This window comes from Mesoplodon densirostris, chromosome 2 (genome assembly GCF_025265405.1).
Source record: "Mesoplodon densirostris isolate mMesDen1 chromosome 2, mMesDen1 primary haplotype, whole genome shotgun sequence".
NCBI lineage: Eukaryota > Metazoa > Chordata > Mammalia > Artiodactyla > Ziphiidae > Mesoplodon > Mesoplodon densirostris.
In genome coordinates this window covers 25,730,142-25,751,710 of record NC_082662.1, presented here as the reverse complement: position 1 = coordinate 25,751,710, position 21,569 = coordinate 25,730,142, and the positions used below count along the sequence as shown (strand labels likewise).

The 21,569-nt window shown below is 52.3% G+C and overlaps 1 protein-coding gene across 3 annotated transcripts in view; it reads left to right on the top strand.

Annotated features, from left to right (window-relative positions):
* The first annotated feature begins 4,852 nt into the window (after positions 1-4,852).
* NKAIN1 (sodium/potassium transporting ATPase interacting 1) overlaps positions 4,853-21,569 on the top strand; it is a 43,076-nt gene continuing 26,359 nt past the window's right edge. The window contains exon 1 of one of the 3 annotated variants that reach the window (XM_060089342.1): positions 4,853-5,318. In XM_060089342.1, coding sequence (XP_059945325.1) covers positions 5,265-5,318 — 54 coding nt within the window. In that variant the 5' untranslated portion in view covers positions 4,853-5,264. Of the gene's footprint in view, positions 5,319-5,796; positions 5,818-21,569 lie in introns of those variants that run through there. The other 2 variants (XM_060089343.1, XM_060089345.1) reach the window with 2 other exon arrangements.

Genomic DNA, 21,569 nt, shown 5'->3' with positions numbered 1-21,569 from the left:
CTCTCGCCTCTTCAGAAAAGGCACTTTGCAGATCATCTAGGCCAGTGGCTTTTTCACTTTGCTCCTGAGGGACTTTGGCTTGAGGGGCTGATCTTCACAGGATGCAGGGGCAGGCTGAGACACCAGGTTCCCAGTCCTCTCTCCACAAAACCAGAGTGGTCCAACATTTTTTCAGTTTTAGAAATGTATGATTTCTTTTGAAGAGAAGCGTTTGCTGCTAAAAAAATTAAAGTTCAAAATCCGTAAGGAATGCAGTAGGAATGGTATAGGTAGTTCTTCCTGGATCAAATCCTGATTCTGCTACTTCCTTGTTGTATGACCCCAGGCACGTGATCTAACCTCTCTGAGCCTCAGTTCCCTCTCCTAGAAACTGCCGGTGGTGATAATAGTACCCACGTCAGAGGGCTCCTGTGAGATTTAATGCGTTAATGCGTAGAAGTTGCTCAGAACAGTGCCTGGCACAGAATGCTTAAGAGGTGTTAGCTACTGTGATATAATGAGGTCTTTGTCCCTAGTCTTGGCACAGAGCTCCTAAAACTCTGGGAGTGTCCTCAGTGATAGGCGTGTCTTTTGTTATTCATGAGTCCCTTTTGATCACACCTGAGTTTATTCTAATGAGATGACTTAGGATGAGACCCCTCAACAGACTCAGGATGGGACTGGTCACCAGAAAGACCAAGTGATTAGAGACGAACCTTTTAGCCCCTCCTACTGAGCTCCAGGAAGGAGGGGTGGTAGCTGGTGACCAATCTCTTTAACTGCTCTAGAACAGTGAGATCCAGAGCAGCTTCCAGGGAGGTGAACCAGCTGGGAGGGTTGTGCACCCCTACTCCACAGAGACAGAAGTGCCCAGGACCCTTCCAGACCTCACCCTATAGACCTCTTTGGCTATTCATTTGTATCCTTTATAATAAGCCAGTAAATGTAAGTAAACTACCTTCCTGAGTTCTGTGAGCTGTTCACAAACAAATTATCCAACCTGAGGAGGAGGTCATGGGGACCCCTGATTTATAGCTGGTTGGTCAAAAGTAGGGCTGGCTGGAGATTTGCAACTAGCATGTGAAGTAGAGGCAGTCTTGTGGAACTGAATCTTTAAGCTGTGGGTCTGCGCCAACTCTGGGTAGTGTCCGCATTGAATTGAATTGAACTGTTGGACAACCAGCTGGTGTTGGAGAATTGGTTGGTGTCAGAAAACACCCCACAAACTATAATTAGGGAGCACGTTCAGTCCGCTAACTTGGAAGGAGAAATTAATAGGTTTAATTTAATTTCTGCTATCTTATGAGTGAACTTTCTCAGCTTTTAGTGTTTTAACCCAGAGAGGGACTAATGGTGGAAGATTCAGACATGGTGACTTGGCTTGGTTTAGGGCAAGGGAAGGACGTAACAGCTCAGAAATTTCCTCGCTTCAGCAGCTCCTAATGTGCCTCTCTCTAGGGCTGACCATGATCCTGCCTTCTTACTCAGGAAGCGTGGGAATGTTCTGAATCATCTCTGTCCTTTATTTCTAAATCCTGCTTCATTTCCCCCACATTCTTTCCCTAGTCCAAGGGTTAGTCATCTTTTGTGTTGACTACTACAAGCCCCTCCTGACATCATCCTCAGCTCCTAACATCCCCAGTTTCTTGACAAAGATGTTTCTCTCTCTTCCTGTAGTTAGATTGCCTTCCCCCTTAGCATCCTGGACTTCCCCGTGGTAAAGAGAGCACAAGGTATGCTAGGGCCCAAGGCAGGAAGATCATTCATTCACCACGTATTTGTTGACTCCTGATGTGATCCAAGTCCTGTGGGATATAGAGATAATTTATGACACAGTCACTGTCTTCATAGAGCTCAGTCTATTGGGGGAACAAAATCAGACAAGGACAGTAAATCCCAGTAAAATCTCTCACGGAGATAACACAGACCACATGTGATCCCAAAGGAGGGTGCCTCCTTGAGGTCACAGAGTGTTAAGGAAGGTCTGGGTTGGGTGGGGGAAGTGACAGGTGAGCTGAGATTTGAAATTTGAATAGGAGGCCTCCAGGCTGAAAATTTGGATGGGAGATGCATTCTAGACAGAAGTACACGTGCAAATCATGGAAGTGAGAGATGGCATGCTGTGTGTGTGTGGTGTGGGCAAGACTTCGACTAAACGGAATGACCCAGGGGCAGAGGCTAGTTCTGCTGATGTCAGGCCATCATTCCTGGTCCCATAGGACAAACTTAAGAGTGAGTCAGCCTGGCCCTGGAACAGGGTGTCACAGGCACGATGTGGTACAGCCAAGAGCCTGGCAAAGGCAGGTCACAGCCCCAGTGGAATCCACTGCTTTTAGGATTAAATGAGATAGTGTATGCCAAGTACCTGGCTTAGAGTAAGCACTCAGTAAATGGGAGCTATGATGGTTATTATTACTGAATTGCATTGTTAGTGTCACAGAGGGAACTGGCAGACGCTCTGTGTGGAAGAGGCCCTAAAGAGGATCTCCTAGAGAACTGTTACATCTGGGCTGAGACTTTGCGGGGCTGGTTCTTATTCTTTTGTGGGAAATACACTCTTTGGAGAATTTGATGAAACCTGTGGACCCTCTCCCCAGAAAATGACACATCTGCTCAGATGAAGATTTGCATATTATTTCAGGGACTTCACAGACTCCTGGAGGCCTGTCTAGTCATGGAACCTGGTTGGACACAGCTGTTACTCGCCAAGCATGGCTGAGAAAAGTTCCCACTGTTATCTCAGCTTATTATTCCAGGTGAAAAACCTCAGCTCATATAATCTCCTTTTTTTAAATTTTTTAATTAATTTTTATTGGGGTATAGTTGCTTTACAATGTTGTGTTAGTTTCTGCTGTGCAGCAAAGTGAATCAGTTATACGTATATATATATCTCCACTCTTTTTTAGATTTCCTTCCCAGTTAGGTCACCACAGAGCACTGAGTAGAGTTCCCTGAGCTATACAGCAGGTTCTCATTAGTTCTCTATTTTATACATAGTAGTGTATATATGTCAATCCCAATCTCCCAATTCATCCCACCCCCCATAATTTCAACTCTGCGAATATTCTGTGTGTTTTAAAATACTAAGTGGTTGGGACTTCCCTGGCGGTCCAGTGGTTAAGACTCAGAGCTTCAAATGCGGGGGGCACGGGTTTGATCCCTGGTTGGGGAACTAGGATCCCACATGCCGCACGACGCAGTTAAAAGAAGAAAAAAAAAAAAAGCACAACTAAGTGGCAAAAAATAAAATAAATAAAAGTGGCGGCTGACAAGTGGGTGGAGGAAGGAGACCAGTGAAGAGACCATTCTGACACTCCAGGGAGAAAACACGACTGGCTTCAGGGGCATGTGTCCTCTGCAGTCACGCAAGGCCCTCCCTGTGCTTGGTTTTATGGTCTGCTGTGTCTTCCTTCCTAATGAGCCTTAAGGAGTCTTGCATTTTCATTTTGCACTGGCCCCCACAAGTTATGTCATCAGTCCTAGGAGAAATCATGCATTTGAGTGCTTACTCTGTAAACAGGGCATAAGTGGCAGTGCTGGAACTGGAACCCAAGCTGCTTGGGTCCAGAACTATGGGTCTTAATCTGTGTCATACTGTTTTCTGAGTCCAGAGGGCCAGTGAGAGCTGAGAGGAAGGAAAAGAAAAGAAACATTGTTTCTTCTGCCAGAACACTATTCTCCAGGCCTTGGCTTCTCCTTCCCTCCTACTGTCTTCTCAGTATCAATGACACGTCCTCAAGGAGGCCTTTCCTGGTCTCTGGACCTGAGTTATGGCCCCCTTATTCTTTCACTTTTTGTTATCCTTTAAGGCACTCATCAGAATTTATCATTATTTATTTGCATGTTTTCTGGTTTTAATAATTCCTCACTAGACTATTCTCTCAGTGAGTGCAGGACTGGTTCATCCCCTTATCCCCAGTGGAGAGCCTGGTAGGTAGTAGATATTTCATAGATAACAGCTGGAAGGTAAGTCCACAGAATGTAATGACAGATCAGATGGGATAGAGGAGCTGGGAGGATGCCGCAGGGATTCCCATCTGAGTGATGCTAATCCCTATATAAGAAGTTAGGAGGGGGGCTGGGATGATTCAGTGGACTGGGGATGTGTTTGAGAGCTTGAATGCTTTTGGAGGGGGCGCCTTGAAGAAGGCAGTCTTCTACTGGCAAGCCCTTCCTGACTCCCTCCCCACTGCAGCCTGGGTGAGGGGCTGGCCACAGCCCCCTGGGCAGACCGCTGCCATCAGGCATCTCCTGCTTATGCCCCTGGGGGTTGCCTGTTCCCTGGCCTGGGAAGCTCAGTGGGTTCTGGAACAGTGCTGCAGGGCTCACCTCTGGATCATAGGGCTCCCAGGGGCGTGTATGTAGTCACTCGGGCTCAATAAATGCCAGTAGAAGAAAAGAGGGAAGGAAGAACTCAGGAGGGAGGCTGGGATGGGGAGCAGATCTGGGAAGTGGAGTGGAAGTAGAGGGCCAAGGTTGGAGCCGCCGGGCCCTAGAGACAAGGTGGACAGAGGAATGCTCCAGCACCCTCGGGAGGCCAGGCACAGAGCTAAGTGCTTTATTCACCCAACTGCATTTCATCTTTGTGGCAACACTGAAGCAGTCATTATTCCTATTTTGTTAGGAAAACGGAGGCCCAGAGAGGTGACGTGATTTGCCCAAGGTCACACAGCGAGTGAGCAGTGAAGCTGGGTTTGACCCAGGGCCATCAGTCCCCAAGCCTGCACTCTTCCCACTTCACTCCTGCCTCTCGCCCCTGCTCTCCGCTTCCCTCCCCCTTCTCCCCTCCCTCCGCTTCCTCGGCCGCCCCGCCCCACCCCTCTCCTCCCCTCCTCTTCCCTCCCCTCTTTCCCTCCTTCTCAACCTCTAGGCGGCGGCGGCGGCGGAGCCACGTGGTGGGGCCGGGAAGCCGCGGCCGCCGAGCGCCCGGGCGGCTGCCCCTGCTGGGCAGTGCTGCTGTGCGCTGCGCCGCGCTCGGTGCCTGCGCTCCCCGCTCCGCGCTCCCCGCCAGCCGCCCCGGGGCGGGAGGCGCGCCTGGCGGCCGGCCGGCCAGACAAAGGAGGCGCGGCAGAACCGGCGCGCGTGCGGACGGACCATGGACTCCGAGCGTGAGCGGCCGGCCGCAGCCCTGAGGACCCGGCGCTCCCGGGCCCGGCCCTAGGCGCCCGGTCCCGCCGCCCGGGGCGCCCAGCTGGGAGGACGCGGAGCCCGCGCGGCGCGGAGGAGGCGGCGGCCGCCGAGCTAGAGGGGCGCCGCGGCGAACGGCGCGCGCGGCCCCCGGAGCCATGGGCAAGTGCAGCGGGCGCTGCACGCTGGTCGCCTTCTGCTGCCTGCAGCTGGTGAGCGCCGCGCGCCCGGGCGGCCGGGCCGGGTTGGGGCGCGGCGGGGCGGGGTCCCGGGGCGTGCGGGTGGGGTGTGTGTCTCTGTGTGTGGATCTGGGGCGAGCGCTCGGGTTGGGGGGTGGTCTGGAGCCACGAAGCGGACGGGCGGAGCCTGCTTGGGCTGGCCAGGCTGTCTCTTTGTGTGCGCTTCTTGCCCGGCGCTCCCCGGTCCCCGAGTGCGTCCTGTACGCGAGTCCCCGGCCCGCTCCGCGCCTGGGGCTCGGCGCGTCTCGCCCGCACTGTACGAGCGGCCTTCTGTTGGGGAGATGCGCTGTGGGACTGTGGCTCGCCGGGGTTTGGGGGTGTTTCCGAGGCTGGTGTGTGGATCCGTTGAGGTCACTGCCGTGTGTTTTCCTCTAGATCACTCGTTTGCGTGGGTCTCAGCCTCTGGTCTCCGCCCCAGTGTTTCTCACAAAGTCTCTGCTCCTGTGTGTGTCTCTCTCCTGGTTTCTCCTTGGTATGTCTCTAGATCTCTGACCATTTCTGGTCCATGTTCATTTGTGTGTGTCGGGATCATAGACTCCGGGAACCGTTCACTCCTTTGTGCTCTTCCTGCCTCCCTCTATGCTCCTGACTGGGCAGGCCTGGGAATGGAGAGCCCCTCCCTGGAGAGGGTCACAAGGAGCTACCAGGTCCTGGGCCAGTCTGACCAACCAGGTGCGGGATCGTCCTCCGTGCTTTGGCTGAGGCCACAGGCTTTCTGTCAGTCACCATTGCCACCAGAGTGGGGGTGTTGGGGGGAGGCAGGCTCCTCTGCCTGGGCTGGCACTGATAGGGGTGGGATACTTGGGTGCCCTGGGGAGGATGGGAGCATCTGGGGACACTATTCCTAATCCCAGCCCAGGGAACTCAGGTTCTTGTCTCAGGGAGGCCAGTGGAGTGAATTTGGGGGCTGAAGGGGACCAGCTCTGCCCTTCAATTCAGACTCTGGCAGGTGAATTTGGGAAGGCGTTTAAGGAGAGGCCAGGATCTCCTGCCTACCCTAGAGCTGAGGCCCAACAACTGGGGGCTTTGGGGGCAGAGGTGCATGGGGACCTCCATGGATGGAACTCAGGTCTGAGTCTGAGTTGGGGGAACCTGAGCCTCACTGATGCCTGACTCCGTGATCTGGGTCTCCACTTTAGCCTGCATCCATTGCCCTTCCTCCACCACAGGTGTGTACAGTAACGCAGAATGAAGCTTTGAGTGTGGCTATACAGACCTCCTCGTTCATCTTTTTTCTCTCCTCTTGTGGACCTCAGCCCCAAACTTGCATCCACAGACCTGCCCTCTTGGGCAGCGGTCGAAACAGCTGGGCCCTGAAGATTGTAGCCCTGCTTCCAGCTGTGGGCTGCAGGGCAAGTGACTTCCCCTGGCTGGGCCATCTTGGTTGGCCTCTCGGTGAATTCCTCATCCTTGAGTGTGGCAGAGGGGATTAATGAAGATCAGGTAGAATGGAAACTCCAGAAGGGCAGAGATTATCTTTCTTGTTCCCCCTAAATCCCCAGCAGCTGGAACAGTGCCTGGCACTCCATTAATATTTGTAAAATAAATGAGTGAATCAGTTATTTGGCAACTCCAGGCTCCCAGTTCCTCTTTATCTCCTTTGAGGAACATAAAATGCCAAGAAGTGCTGAAACTTTCCGAGGAATGTTTTTTTCTGTGTTAATTTAAAAATTTTAAACTAGGACTTTTTTTTTTTTAATTAGAAAAGTAACACACACATATTATGAAATGATTAAATCAATAAATAAACAAACAGAGCAGAAGTTAAAGACGTTTCCTTCTATGCCCAGTCCCATACCCCAAAGGTAAGCACTATTAACAGTGTGGCCCACGGTCATTCTCTGTTGATGATAATAACAGTGGTTAGCTTTGGGGAGCACTTACTAGGTGCTAGGTACCCTGTAAGCGCTTTTCCATGTATTAACTCATTTAATCCTCCTAACAACCCTATGAAGTAGCTTGCCCAAAGTTCTACAGTTAGGGGCCAGGCTGTGAAGCCAGACAGCTGACCAGCATCCTGTGTTGCCTTCTTAACTGTAAAAGTAGTTTTGGCTCCGGCGAGTCAGGGGTCCCTGGGGAGGTGCTTCCTACCCTAGAGAGATGAAGGTGGCGAGGCAGTATCCCTGCCTCTCACTTACCTGCCTCCATAGCTCTCCCCAGCTGGGCTAAAGCCACCCTTCCACTTAGAGGGCTCACCAGCACAAGGGGCTCTGGAATTAGACAAGACCTGGGTGGGATTCTGATCCTTCTACATCTTGGCTGGGTGCCTTTGGGCAGCTTGTAATTTGGGGAGGTGCTCTGAGGAGGGACTGGAAAATTGGTCTCTTGGGTCTGTTGCTCTGTCTGGTCCGATTGCAGAGTGGGTCCCTTCAGCTGTCACTAACCCCCAGGAGCCTTTGCTGCCTGGCAGCTTTGGTAATATGCTCCCGGCTGCGGGAATTCACCAGCCTGACATCATCCCAGGGAGAAGGGAGCCTGTTTTCTCATCCAGTGGACAGGGGCAGAGAGGAAGAGACTGTTAAATGTTTCTCAGCTGAAAACTTTAGAAGAGGAACTATGTCGTTTTTCTTTCTTGTGTGGGACTTGATGATTACAAGAGAACAAGCCAGTTCTAAACACTGTTCTATAGTTGGGGTAGACTTGCTTTGGGTGAGGAAGTAGGATGTGAGGGTGCACTGGAGGGTGGGAGAAGCAGGTGGGGGCTGGACCGTTCAGGTGGACAAGTAAAGGAGACAAGACTCTGGAGTTTGACAGGACAGACGTGGGTTTGATTCCTGGCTCTGTCACTTCCTAGCTGTGTGATCTTAAGCAAGTTGCTTAGCCTCTCTGAGCCACAGTTTTGTCATCTGTTAAATAGAGATGATAGAAACAGTTCCCAAGTCTTAGGGTTGTTGTGAGGATTAAATGCATGTAGCTTAATGCAGATGAGCTTAGCACTGTGCCAGGCATAGAGTGAGCATTCAATAAACTATAGTTTTTTATTGTTATTATCTTAATGATGTATACCCTGGTATGCTTCCCTGGAATTGTGACCCAGACATATCCAAATGCCCTCCTGCACTCCTCCTTTGTGGGAAGCAGCAAGTAGTTGGGCATGGAGCTAAGAGTCAGGAGGCCTGGATTCAAGCCTGCCTCTGCCACTGACATCCTGTGAACTTGGACAAGTCTTTTCCCTACTGCAAGCCTTGGTTTTTCCCCATCTGTAAAATGGGAAGAACCATTGGTCTGTGTCTCTAGGGTCCTGCCAGTTCTGCCCATCTGGGACCCTGGGAGGATGTCTGGACTGGCCTGGAGGTTTCCGTGTGTCTCAGTCTAGTTCCACTCTGTAGAACGTCTTGGGTCCCTTGCTTTCTCCCTACTTGGTATATCATCTTAACATTACTAATGCTATTCACACCCTGATGTTTATGTTTCCCTTTTCCCTCCCCTGTCCAAACCCTGCCTTCCTTTCCTGGTCCACCTCCTTCCTGAAAGCTTACAGGCTGCTCTATTCTTCCAGTAAGAGGATGAACCAGGGAGATTTGCCCAAGGGAATCATCATCAATTTCTTCATCATCACCACGATCACTCCCATTTCTGAAGTTCTGTACTAAGCAGTTTATATGCATAACCTCATTTAACCCAGTGAGCTTACATATGTAAAGTGCTTGGCAAAGTTGCCTGGTACATGTTCAGCGATCGATAAACATTAGCTATTTTACGGTTTTTATCCTCCTTATTTTTATCCTACAAAATGGGATAGATGTTTTTATTAGCCCCTTTTTCTGATGAGGAAACTGAGGCTCAGAGAGGTCTCTAAGCTAGTCAGTGACAGCACCAAGATTCATGGGCTCTTTTGCCGGAGCAGAGAGCCACCCCCTCCGCCCTATGTCACTCTGCTGCTCACGTTTAAGCAGCCCGTGACCTCAGACAGGTCTCTTCACTGCTTCAGGCCTCAGTCTCCTTATCTGAAAACAAAAATGATACTGTTTCAATAGGATCACGCACATGCCTGGCACCATGAGCCAGTGAGTGGTCAGTAATACATCACTGCCATGATTGTTCTTGTCCCGGCTCTGTGTGACCTTGGACACATGCATTCGCTTCTCTGGGCCCCAGTATCTTTCCCTGTCAAAGAAAAAGAATCATCCTTACCTCTCAGAGTTAGTAAAAGGGCTTAGGCAGCTGCCACGCACACAGTAGGTACTCAGAAAACACATCGATTTCATTCTTTTCCCCTCTGGAAAGCTCTTTGCTTTCTGGAAGATGGTGGGTGAGGGGGGAAATATGTTGCTTCCTGCCGAGCTGCGAGTAATGGTGTGAAACGTGGTCAACCTGATTGATGTCGTTATTAGCAGCAGCGGATGGTGAAGACGTGAAGACCGGAGGGAGCTAGGCTCTGCAGGGGCCTGTGCTCAGAAGCAGCTGCATCTGCAAGCTCATGGCTTCCTGGGGAGGGGCTGGCTCTGCTCTGGGTGCTTCAGGCCCTTGGGCCGGGCTTTAGAGTCAGAGTACGAAATCGTCCAGGCCACTGACCCTCTTTGTTCTTTATACCCCTTTGACAGGGTAGGGGCTGGGGTGATCAAGTCCCTTTTGCAGATGGACAGACTGAGACCAAACTGCCCTCAAAATCCTTATGAGGTGGGCAAGGTGGAATGGAGCAGGGGCCCCCCCCACCCGGGGGGGAGGTGCGGTGGATGGCCCTGGTTCTGCACCTTTGCAGGGGTGGTGGCTGGGGGATTTTGACATAAGTACCCCATAAATGGCAGCTGCTCTGACATCTGGCACAGAGGGGTGAAGGACCTCTGGGATCAGGCAGACATTGCTGCCTTGCTTTGTGACTTCTAGAAAGTCCCTTACCTTCTCTGAGCCTCTGCCTCTTTCCTGTAAAGTAGTCAGGACGACAGCTCCTACCCCATGGTAGTTTGGGAGGGTTCCCCGAGATGGTGCCCAGACATCACTGGCCCAGGCAGTGCTCCCCGCGGCTGCCTGTTATTTGCCTTGCAGTTTGGATCAGTCACTTCAGCCCCCATCTCTGCCTGGATTAGAGATTTTAGTGACCAGACTCATACCCATAAACTCTTCAAGGCTTAGTTTCTTTATATGGAAAACGAATGGTTCTGTGGGAAACAATAACAACTTCCTTTTATTTGGTGTCTGTTATGAACCAGGCCCTGTGCTTAAGTGCTCTATATACCTTGTCCCTTGTCACTATCTGGCTTATCCATGGCCACATAAATAGTAGGCACAGAATGAGCATTCACACATCAGGACTCCACAGCTTCTACCTTGCGTACCCTATTGCTCCCCTGTAGGATTGTAGCGATGCTGGATGTGGAGACCGATGGAGAAATCTAAATCTTTCTTCATCCATAAAGGGTTGTTACTAGATGCCAGACCTTCTGAGCTGCTTATTCAAATGCTAACCCCATCCCCCGTCCCCATTTCTCCTCACCCCGAGACCCGTGTTGGGTTTAAGGGAACTGTGACGCAGGTGAAGAACAAGTTATGCAGGAAAGAAATTAACCTGTATTGAAGAGTTATCAGCCCTCATAACAACTCTATGAGATAGGGATGGTCTTTATACCCATTTACTGATGGGCATACTGAGGTCAGAAGAATGAAGTGACTTGTTACCAAGGAAACAAAAGATACAGTCTAGGCTTCACATAAATGATCACAGGGAAAGGATTTGAGAACAATTGCAAAACCAAGACCAAGTGGAGATGGTCAGCTCTAATGGTTGAAGTCTCTTTTCTCATCTAGTTTCAGGGAGGAGTAGGTGATAGGAGAGCAAGATGAGACCAGAGATGTGTTTTTAAAAGGTAACTCCTGGCCACAGCAGATGGAGCTGGCTTTGGTCTGGGGAACCCCAGTCCCAATGCTCTTGGTCTCGCTGCTGGTCCTGGAGAGGGAGAGGGATGGTGATTCGGAGACTGAGGGAGAGCCTCAGGCAGCAAAGCACGCCTCTCTGGGACATGTGCTCCTGCCAGCAAGTACCAGGGTTTTGGAAGAGCAGTTACTGTGGTTGCAGGTTTTAATGGGTTACTCTGGCCTCCTGGGCCCTGCCTTTCAGAGCAGCTGGTACATCCAGAGGCAGGGAGTTCAACTGGGAAGAGCTTGAGCTATGCAGTCCGGCTGGGGTTTGAGTTCCATCTCTGCCTCTTTATAGCTGAGTGACCTTGGGCAAGACACTTAACCTCTCTGAGCTTCCACCTGCATTTCTCTAAATCAGGATACTAGTAATCGTCCTCAGAGAATTGTCCTTGCCGGAGGTAAGATATGCTGAGTAGGAGCTCACAAAGGGTTCACCCTCTTCAAGGCCCCGGAAGTGAGACAGCGGGTTCTATGAACATGAATATCGTGGGATGGGAAAGGGACGTGTCCTTTTTGTCAACCAGTTGAAGGCCCAAGTTGAAGCAGAGGTTCTGCTAAACCTTTGTGGCCTTGGCCTTACTGTCCCTCTATCTTCTCTTCTGTAAAATGGGAATAATAATTGCACATCCTCATGGGACTATAGTAAGGGTGACCTGAGATAAGGCAGGGAGAGCTCTGGGCACAGAGTCCAGCGCTCATTCAGAGGAAATCAGAGAGGAAGCTTGGCTCTCTGTGTCCCCCTCTGTAAAGGGAGAAGGTTGGACTCACCATCTCAAAGGACTCCTCCAGCTCTGACTCATCAGTGGGTTCCATCCTTTCCCAGGTGGAGATCAGAGCTGCTTCCACATCAGCCCACCTTGCTGCAGGCAGCAATGACTGATGGGAGTATCAGGCTCTGGGGAGAGGAGGAGACTCCTGCCTCCAATGGCGTGCCTGAGGCTTGACACCTGGGTGTCAGGCTGTCAGGGACTCAGGTGACCTGTTCTTTCCTCTGTCTGTTTGAATGAGTGTCGGTACTATCCCCATCCCAAATGCCTACATGGCATATTTGGTTGTAAGATCAAGTCTCAGACCCCAGAGGTTCAGAGCAGGAGGTTCTAACCCATCATTAACCCCTGACCCACTACAGGGGAACTTCCTGACCCCTAGAAAGATAAAATATTGTTGGGTAAGAGAGTAAGCTTTGCCATCAACTAGCCCTACCCTGAGTTGCATTCAGCAGATATTTATGAAGCACCTACAAAGTGCTGGGCATGATTCTTGGTGCTGAGTCACTTTAGGGTACAAAATATACCCTGAGCTGCAAGTCAGAATCCCAGGGTTCTGGTACTCACTTCCTGTGCAACTTTGAGCTGGCCCTGCCCCTCTCTGGGTCTCATTTTCTCCAGTCTGTGAAACCAGGGGATGGAGGAGAGAGTGTTGAACTCCATCAGTGGTCTTCAAACTATCTACAGAGGCTCTGTAGTGGTGGACTGACAATCAGGTGGTGAGTTCCCTGTCTCTGGCAGTGATTAAGAATTTATATGTAGGTTGGATGACTTGGATATGTAATGGATCTAGTGATGATCCAAGTCCCTTGGAACCACCAGAGGCTGATTCTGGGTCCTGAGAGGACAGTGGCAATAGTACAAAATGGTATATATTATGAATAATGAAAATTGTGAGCATTTTTGTGCCTTTACCATGTCCCTTTGCCTTAAGCATGTTCCCCCCTACCCCAAATCACAGAGCGTGGCAGAGTTGCTGGCACAGGAAGTGGGGGAAATGGGAGTCTGTAGGTGCTTTACTTCCGTGTCCACTCTGGCTACCCCCTGCCCTAGAAGGAGAGGCAGCCCTGGGATTATTAGGGTAGGGGTGGCTCCTATGCCTCTTTCTTTTGAGGTTGGGGGGTAGGTTCTGCAGCCCCAGCCTGAACCGGAGATGTGGGTTTTCAATTACAGAATTAAATGCACAATTAGGCATAATTACCAGTGCTCAGAGCCTGAGACTGCTCGTAATAGGCGTGTAATCTACTGCAGCCTCTGTTTATACTACTCAGAGCTCTCCCTAATGATGCTAGGATGCCTTCACACTGCACTGTTGCCATGGAGATGAGCCTGCCACTACCATGCAGGGCTGACAAATGGTGTTCTGGTCCTGGACCCTTGGCTTGTTTCTGAGGCCTCTGCAGCCAGTCCTGGAGTGGAGGGGCCGGCCAGGTGGGCCAGGAAGGCAGGTCAGCCCTCCCTGCCCTCTGACATACCCCACTGGTTTGAGCCAGCCTCAGAGGCACCAGGGAGGACAGGAAGGGGGGGGGTTCAGTCCCCCAGAGTCCTCCAGGCTGGAGCAGGATGGCCCAGGTACTGTGAAAGGTCTGTGGTTACCCATTCAAGCCGTGGTCTGGACAAGGGGCCCTGCAAACAGCCAGCTCCCACATAGGACTGGCTGTGCTATGAACTGGATCTGTGACTTTGGACAAGTCCTTGCCCGCTCAGGGGCTCGGGTTTCCCCATATGTGAAATGTCCAATAAAGAAGATTTACTGAGCATTTCGAAGCACTGCCAACTGTCGCAACTGCTCTACCTGTGGTAGCTGATTCACCCTCACTGCACCCTTTTGTGGTAGACAGTTATGATCCCTGTTTTGCAGAAGCAGAATCTGAGGCTGCAGGTGGTTACGTCAGGCAGTAGAGGAGCTGGGATACCAACACAGGCAGCCGGACTCCAGGCCCTACTCCTTTTTTTTTTTTTTTTTTTTTTTGTGGTACGCGGGCCTCTCACTGTTGTGGCCTCTCCTGTTGCGGAGCACAGGCTCCGGACGCGCAGGCTCAGTGGCCGTGGCTCTCGGGCCCAGCCACTCTGTGGCATGTGGGATCTTCCCGGACAGGGGCACGAACCCGTGTCCCCTGCATCGGCAGGCGGGCTCTCAACCACTGAGCCACCAGGGAAGCCCCCAGGCCCTACTCTTAACCTCTAGCATATGGCCTCACATGTGTCATCCCTTATCACCCTCCCAGCAGCCCCAGGGCTGGACCCCTGTTATCCCCATTTCCTAGATGAGGGCTCTGAGGCTCAGAGAGCTACAGCTGATTGCCCAGTGTCACACAGCAAGGCAGTGACACAACAGGTTCTGGCTGATGCCAAAAGCCAGGATTGCTAGCTTTGGCTTCTTAGTGGAAGTCATAAAGAGTGAAAAGATTTACTTCCTCAAGCACATACCAAGGACCCCCTTGATCCCCACCTGGACCGGCCCCAGCCACGAGGCAGGGAGGCCTGGGGTCCGCCCAGACCCAACACTTCGATTTGATCTTGGAGGGAGTCTTGGTCTAGTTCTTCTCTCATCTGTCTACCCCCACCTTGGTCACTGGAAACAGAGTGTATTTTTATGCTCTTTTTTTCTTTTCCACATTTCTCTGTCATTCAGCATATTATGGATACCTACTGTGTGCCAGTTCTTGGGGACCAGATGGATCAGACACAGTGGAGAAACAAGACTGGAACACAGAAGTTTCGGGGTCAGATGGGCTTGGGTTAAAATCCTGCCACTCAGTGCATGATCTGGGGCAAGTTGCTTGACCATTCTGTGCCTTAGTTTCTTCATCTGTTATGAGGCACCAATCTATACCTTGCAGGGTGTTGACAGTATAAGCAATAACAACTACCACTTACTAGATGCTCACTTTATGCCAGGCACTCGACTGAGGCCACTATATGCCCTGGGTGAACCTTCATAACACAGAGTCTCTCATTCCCGTTTAACAGACAAAGCAACTGAAATTCAAGAAGTTCAAGTGCCTTGCCCAGGGCCCCCACAGCCCCGAGTCCAGAGCCCCTACTCATCTTTACTAAGTGTCCCACCAGGATGGAGATGTGTGTGTTCCTCCTGCCACTTCCCTGAAGCCCCCGGCTGCTTGGCCAGTTCTTCTTAGGGAATGAGGCATCCAGGTGAAAGGGCAATCTGAGGGCGACAGTGCCCACCTGGCACTGCCCAGGGTTCTGTCTAACTGGATGATACCCCACTGAAATCCTAAAGGCTGGGTTTTCTGAGAGGAGGGTATCAGACATCACTTCACCTCCATACTCTACAGCTGGGAAAACTAGGATTTTCCCAAGACCACAGTGCAAGTCAGTGGCAGAGTTGAGACTGGGACCCAAAGCCAGTTTAGGACACTTCTTGTTACCTTCCTTTTACCCCCCACCAGTCCTTTGGAGAGAGGCATCTGGGGGGCTGTGGTGTGTATATTTGTGTGTTTGTATGTATGTATGCATGCAAAATTGCACACAGCTGCATGCCCAAGCATTTGTGGGGCAGACATTGGCACGTGGAGATTTGTGGATCAATAAACATCCCCTCCCGCTTCCTCCCTCTTCATTTATTCATGAACTCTGAACTCCTTGGCTCCAGAGAAACTGCCTGGAAGCAAGCAATTAAAGCATAATTAGAACCATTCCTATTATCAACTCTCAGCGGGAGAGGAAGGGGGGCTGCTAGGGTGTAGGGGTGGCCCTAGGAGTTCCCATCGCCCCAACTCCTGCAGCTGCCCATTCAGCTCCTGTCACCCCGCAGGGCTCAGCCTCCCTGGAGTCCTGGGCACTAGTCCATCTTCAGCAGAGAATAAGGACTTCGTCCCTGGAGACATCCAAGCACTTGATAAAGCCAGGGAGGAGAGCTTTCTGCCTTGCATACTAAGTTAGAGTAGGTGATTTCCAAGTCCTTTCCACGCTGAGCTGCTTGGGTGCTCCCTGCCAGGGCGGGGGGCCAGGCACTGCAGGATAACTAAGAAGCACAACATGGCTCCTGCTTTCTAGAAAACATCCCTGTATCAGATTGCATTGAGTGAAGACTACGATGACAATAGGAAATGTAAATTACCTGGAGGAAGCAGTTTACCAGGCGGGGCTCCGTTCATTGTCCATGATTAATAGTGATCATAACGGTACCAGCAGTGGATGTTTATGGATTGTTTCCAACCCCAGAGCCACTGCTCTTCCCCACCAGGTGTCCCACCAGCAGAGAGAGGTCACCCGGGAACAGGCATTCCTCCCCCTATCTGAGGAACAGAAGGTAAGATGCAGTGAGGTGCCAGGTACTATGTTTCTCACTTCAGATGCATCTTCTTACTTAATCTTGCAGAGACCCTAGCGGGTAGATATTAATATTATCTCCAATATACAGGTGAGGAAACTGAGGCTCGGGAAGTAACAAAGCCTGCCCAAGATAACACAGGGTTGGTGCAGACTCAAACCCAGGCCTTTCGGACTCTAGAACCCTCCCTTCTCATGCTCTGTACTTGACTAGGCTTGAGGGTGCAGTTTGCTCTCTCTTGAACTTCAAGTTGGACCTTGTAAAGCTATTTGATGCCCCGCCCCCCCCCCCACCGTGTCCGTCTCCTGGTCGAAGGTAACGTGTTGAATCCTCTTGTTCCTCTTTTTCTCACTATGTGCCAGCTGAAGAGAGAGTGGGAGACCCCTGCTACTGATCTGGGTCACGGCCCCTAGAACCAGCCTTGGCAAAGGAAAGTGAAGGCCTAGCAGATGAGGGTGTGGGGCCTCTTGAGAGAGGGTCACCATGGATAAAGGAGCCCAGGCTGTAACCAAGGAGACAGCCCCACAGCCCTTAGGCTGTGACAGGAGGGCGTGGCTTCATGATGGGGAGGGGAGGAAATTGCCACCTGGGGCCCAAATGGACAGAGCAGGGGATGGTGGGCTAGATTCAGTCAGAAGAGGAACATAGGGCTGTGATGCTCCCACCTGGGGATGGGGGTGGATACCTGGGACCACAGGCTCCCTTCTTCCCTTACCCTGTCCCACCTGAGGGGAGGTAGCCGTGATAACAAGCTCCCTTTCGTTGACCCTCTGTAGGGTGCTGCCCCCTTTCTCCGAGTGACAGGTGGTCACCCTGGTAATGGGCCCTGTGCCTACCAGGGGTCTCTGACTTCCCAGGGGCCCCCTCCCTCACAGGTGAAGATAGATTATTCTGCCACACACAGCTGTCCCGCTGGAGGTGAGGGCTCATGTGAGGCCAACTTTCAGAAGTGGGCAGCTTTATAACATGGCTCCTTGTTGCCTTCAGGAGGAAGTCCAGTGGTTCTCAAACTTTAGCGTGCATCACAAACACCTCGAGAGCTTGTTCAGATACAGATTTCTGCATCCTGCCCCGAGTTTCCGATTTAGTAGGTCTGAGGTGGGGCCTGAGAATTTGCATTTCTGACAAGTTCCAAGGTGCTGCTAATGCTGCTATTCACACATTGAGAATTACTGGGCTAGCTACTGGGACACTCGGTGGCCCTGGCGGCCCCGCCAACCCTGACGCTCGCCACTTCCATGTCCTTGAGCTCTGGTCACATTGAGGTAAGCACACCAGCTGTACCTCACACCTCTGTGCCTTTACACCTGCTGTTCCTGTCTCTGGAAGTCCCCTCCGCTCTTAATCTCCTTAAGGCCAGCTCACCCATCCCTTCCTCTTTGGAGCATCACTGTACTCCTGCACCTGTCTTCCTCTGGCCTCTGGGAACACCTTGCCCCTACTGCCTGCATTACGGCAGGCATCCCTCTGTGTCACCTGTTCTCATTCCCACGTCAAATCGCTCTCTAGACTGCGAGCTCCGTGTGGCCTGGAGAGGTGCCTGAGCCATCTGGTCCTCAGAGCCTGGTGGTGAGTCTGGCCCTCAGAAGGCCCTCAGTGATGGCGATGCTTGGGTGAACCCCATAGGCAGGTGGAAAGGCTGGGTGAATAATCACAGAGCTTCTGCTTACTCTGTGTCTGGCCCTGTGCTAGGTGCCGGGGATTCTGTGGTGTGGGAGGCACCCTGCCCGTGTGGGCTCAGATGCTGTCAGTGTTCATGTTGCGGTGTGGCCAGGGACATACGGAAAAGCAGACGGTAAAGGAGTCCAGTGTTAAGGGGAGGGTTTCTTAGAGACAGTCTTCAGTGGAGTTGAACAGTCTGAAAGCAAGGCAGGAACCTTTTCATGGACTTACTGCATTTACGCCTGACTACGGCCCCACCGGGCAGGAACTGTCGTCCCTGTTTTACAGATGAGCAAATGGGACCCAGGAGGGGCATTCACCGGCCACAGGTCACAGCACGCACGTGGCGGAGCTGGTGTCTGCCTGGATTTCCCGATGCTCAATCCTAAGCTCTCTCTCTCCCCCTGGGCCGCCCAGAGTCCAGGCACCTGTGTGGTCCGAGACTCTTTCTTCGGAACGTGTCTCCAAGTGAGGGTTTACGAGTTTGCTCACGACAGACCCCAGGGTCCCCTGTTACGTCAGCCCAAAGCCCACTTTCAGGACCTGCCAGGGCATCTCCAGAGGGAGCCTGTGCAGCTGGCGTGTGCGCCCCCCCAAGCCCCCGGGACAGACAAAGGGTGTCCCAGGGTGTCCAGACCTGTGTATGAGGCCCCTGCACAGAAGGAACCCAGAAGGCACTGCTGTCTTCTGGCACAGAACTCTGGGGAGTCTGAGAAATTTCAGCGCACAGGCTGGCCTTCCAGACCATTATGTCTGGGTGGGAAGATATAACATATTTTATTTAAGAGTTTGTCAGCTTGGTTTGTAACTTAAATATTTGGACACATGGTGCGCTGTTGGTACTCTTGCCTCAGTCCTGAAGGCCCCTAAATGTTAGCGAAGGGTCTGGACTTGGGGGTGGGTGCCATAAGAGGCTCCCAGGTGCCTCACCTGCCTCCGGCGATGCCAGCTGCTCCAGCCTGGCACTGTCTGTCTGCCGGTCAGCAGCCCCATGAGCCATCTGAGTGGGCTGCTGTCCCCAAGCTGCCACTAGCTGTCATTCTCATGATAGGCTGCCAGGGACACAGGGATCCTCCACTGAAGTGAGAGGCTGTCTGGGACCCCGTCTGGGAATCACACCATGCTTGTCAGCTGTGACAGGCTGGGCTGGTGGGCCCCCAGGCCTGATGGGGCAGGATGGAGGGTGTGGGGATGTGGTTTATCAAGGCCTGTGACCAAATCCTTGACATACGCGATCGGCTCTCCCCCTCGCAGCTGCGTGAGGCAACAGTGAGATGTCCTGCTTCCTGGGAGTGTGCACGCAGGCGAGGTGCTCAGCCTCCCTGAGCCGAGTTTCTTCATCTGTAAAGTGGAGATCACTGGACCTGCCTCTTAGGACTGTCCAGCAAATTCAGTGAGAGAATCCATGAAAGGCACTCGGCACAGCACCTGGCACTTAGTCAACACTTAGGAAGTGGGAGCTGCTGTAATTACAGCCAATGGGAATGGCAGTGAGGCTCTGGGAGGTGGTGCGTCTGTAAGGCACACAGTTATGACTGCTGAGTGGGAAGCTCCTGGCAGAGAATCCTGGAATGCAAGAGCCTGAAGGTCCCCAGAGACATCGTGCCAACCCTTTGTATGGATGGGTCCACAGAGGCCCAGGGAAGCGGTAGGGCCCGAGGGGTTTAATCCCTGTCTCCTTCCCTTGCCGCCCCAAAGAAAGTCAGGGAGCCTGGCATCGGGGCCCTTCGTGGACTGTTCCAAGAAGCAAGCTGACGCCATTTCTGGGAAGGATGGCGGTTGGATGTGTGATTCCAGACAAAGAAACCCTGAACAGAAATAAGCTTTCCAGGTGGGTGGAAGGGGGCTGCTCTTTGCTCAGTTCTGGGTAGCCATGGGCCAGCGGCTACAGCTAGAACCATTCCTGTGGTCTCAGTGTTTCTGGGCAGGAGTTGGTGGGGAGCAGGGGCAAGGTGCCACGAAGTCAAAATGCCACAGACGTTCCCAGGAGATGGAGCTCAAACCCCACTCTGACACCTGGTGACCTCAAGAAAGGGCCTCACTCTCCCGCTGTGGACAATGGGGACGACACTCCCCTAGCAGGATACAAAGTGTGTTACTTATAGACTCTAGGGCCAGAGGACCTGGATCAAAGCTTTACCAGCCGTGTGACCTTGGGCAAGATACTTTTCTTCTTCATGGTTCAGTTTTCCCATGTGCAGAGTGTCTGTACCTGGCATGTTTCTGTGAGGATGAAATGAATCAAAGCATGGTGACCATCCGAGACGCTTGACATATCATAAGCGTTAGCTGTAAATCTCTCTTGGTGTCATGCTGGGGGTAAAGTGAAATGCCACCTGTAAAGGGCGATGCTCAGCATATGCACATAGTAGGCACTTGAGAACTGTGCGTTCCCTTTCCTTCCTCCTGTAAACCAGGCCTGAAGATCCGGCAGGGCCTGGTCCTCGGGAGGGGCCCTCCCTCCACTCTTGCAGCCACACAGACAGCACACCTCTTCTGCAACAGGCCCACCAGCAGCCTTCTGGCCCAGGGCCAGGAGATGATTGTAGGAGGCTGCTCCACTCTCACTCCTCAGCTCCTTTGCCCTCCTTTTCATCTTCCCAGCCAGCCCCTGGGATGGGGGATGGGGAGGTGAGGATGAGATGGTCTCCTCGGGGCTGCAGGTATCTGGTTAAGAGCCAGGCTCTGGCTCCAGAACCATCTGGTTTGCCACGGCTCTGCTGCCTCTCCAGCTCAGATCTCAGGCTGCACTCCCCTCCATGGAGCGGGGGTGATAACCCATCCCTCACTCAAATGAGAGGGCACGTGCAAAGCACTTGCCACAAAGCCTGGTGCACAGTAAGTGCACCCAGAATATTAGCCATCGATATTAATGCTCGTGTCAAAGTTCCAAGCCAGGCATTTTGAAGGGAAACACTTCAGCCCTGTCCCCTGGCGGAGGGGGTGGAGGGGTACCCCCTCCCATGCAGGCCCTCCTTACCGCCCTGGCTCTCACAGGCCCCACATGACCCTCTCCCCTGGCCAGAACAGAAGACTGCGGGGTGGGGTCACCCGGATCTCGTAGATCACCAGAAAAGGAAGAGGGTGACAGGAGAGTGGGGGGGGGTGACACTCCACTCACTTATTCCTTCATGCCACTGATGAATCAGAGCAGGAGACCTGCACAGATAAACAGACCTTTACCATATGGGGGAGTAAAGGCAGCAGAGAGGGAAGGATGCTGGAAGCACCCTTCACCTCTCTGAGCCTCAGTGTCTGCATCTGTCCAGTAGGGCTAACAATTCCACATTATAGGGTGGCGGCATAAATCACGCCCTGAGCTGGGAAGGACTGCTCAGATGTTGGCAGCTGCTGTGATTCTCCACTGGAAGGAGAAGCTGGGACCTGAGCAAGGCTTGGATGGTGATGGGAGGGGATTCTGAAGCCCCTGGGAGGGGCTTCTGTCGCCTACCACTGCTGCTAGGCAGATTTCCCACCTGGCCTTTCATCAGGATGGAAAGTGATAAGTGGTTGCTGTTGCCATAGCAGTGAGGCTGGTTTTCATCAGTATTTCCTCCCTGGGAGCATCAGTACAGGAGGTGCCACTAAGTAAGTCAGGGAATTGGATTTTTTCCTCCTTCCATCAGGTCACATGAAGAGTGA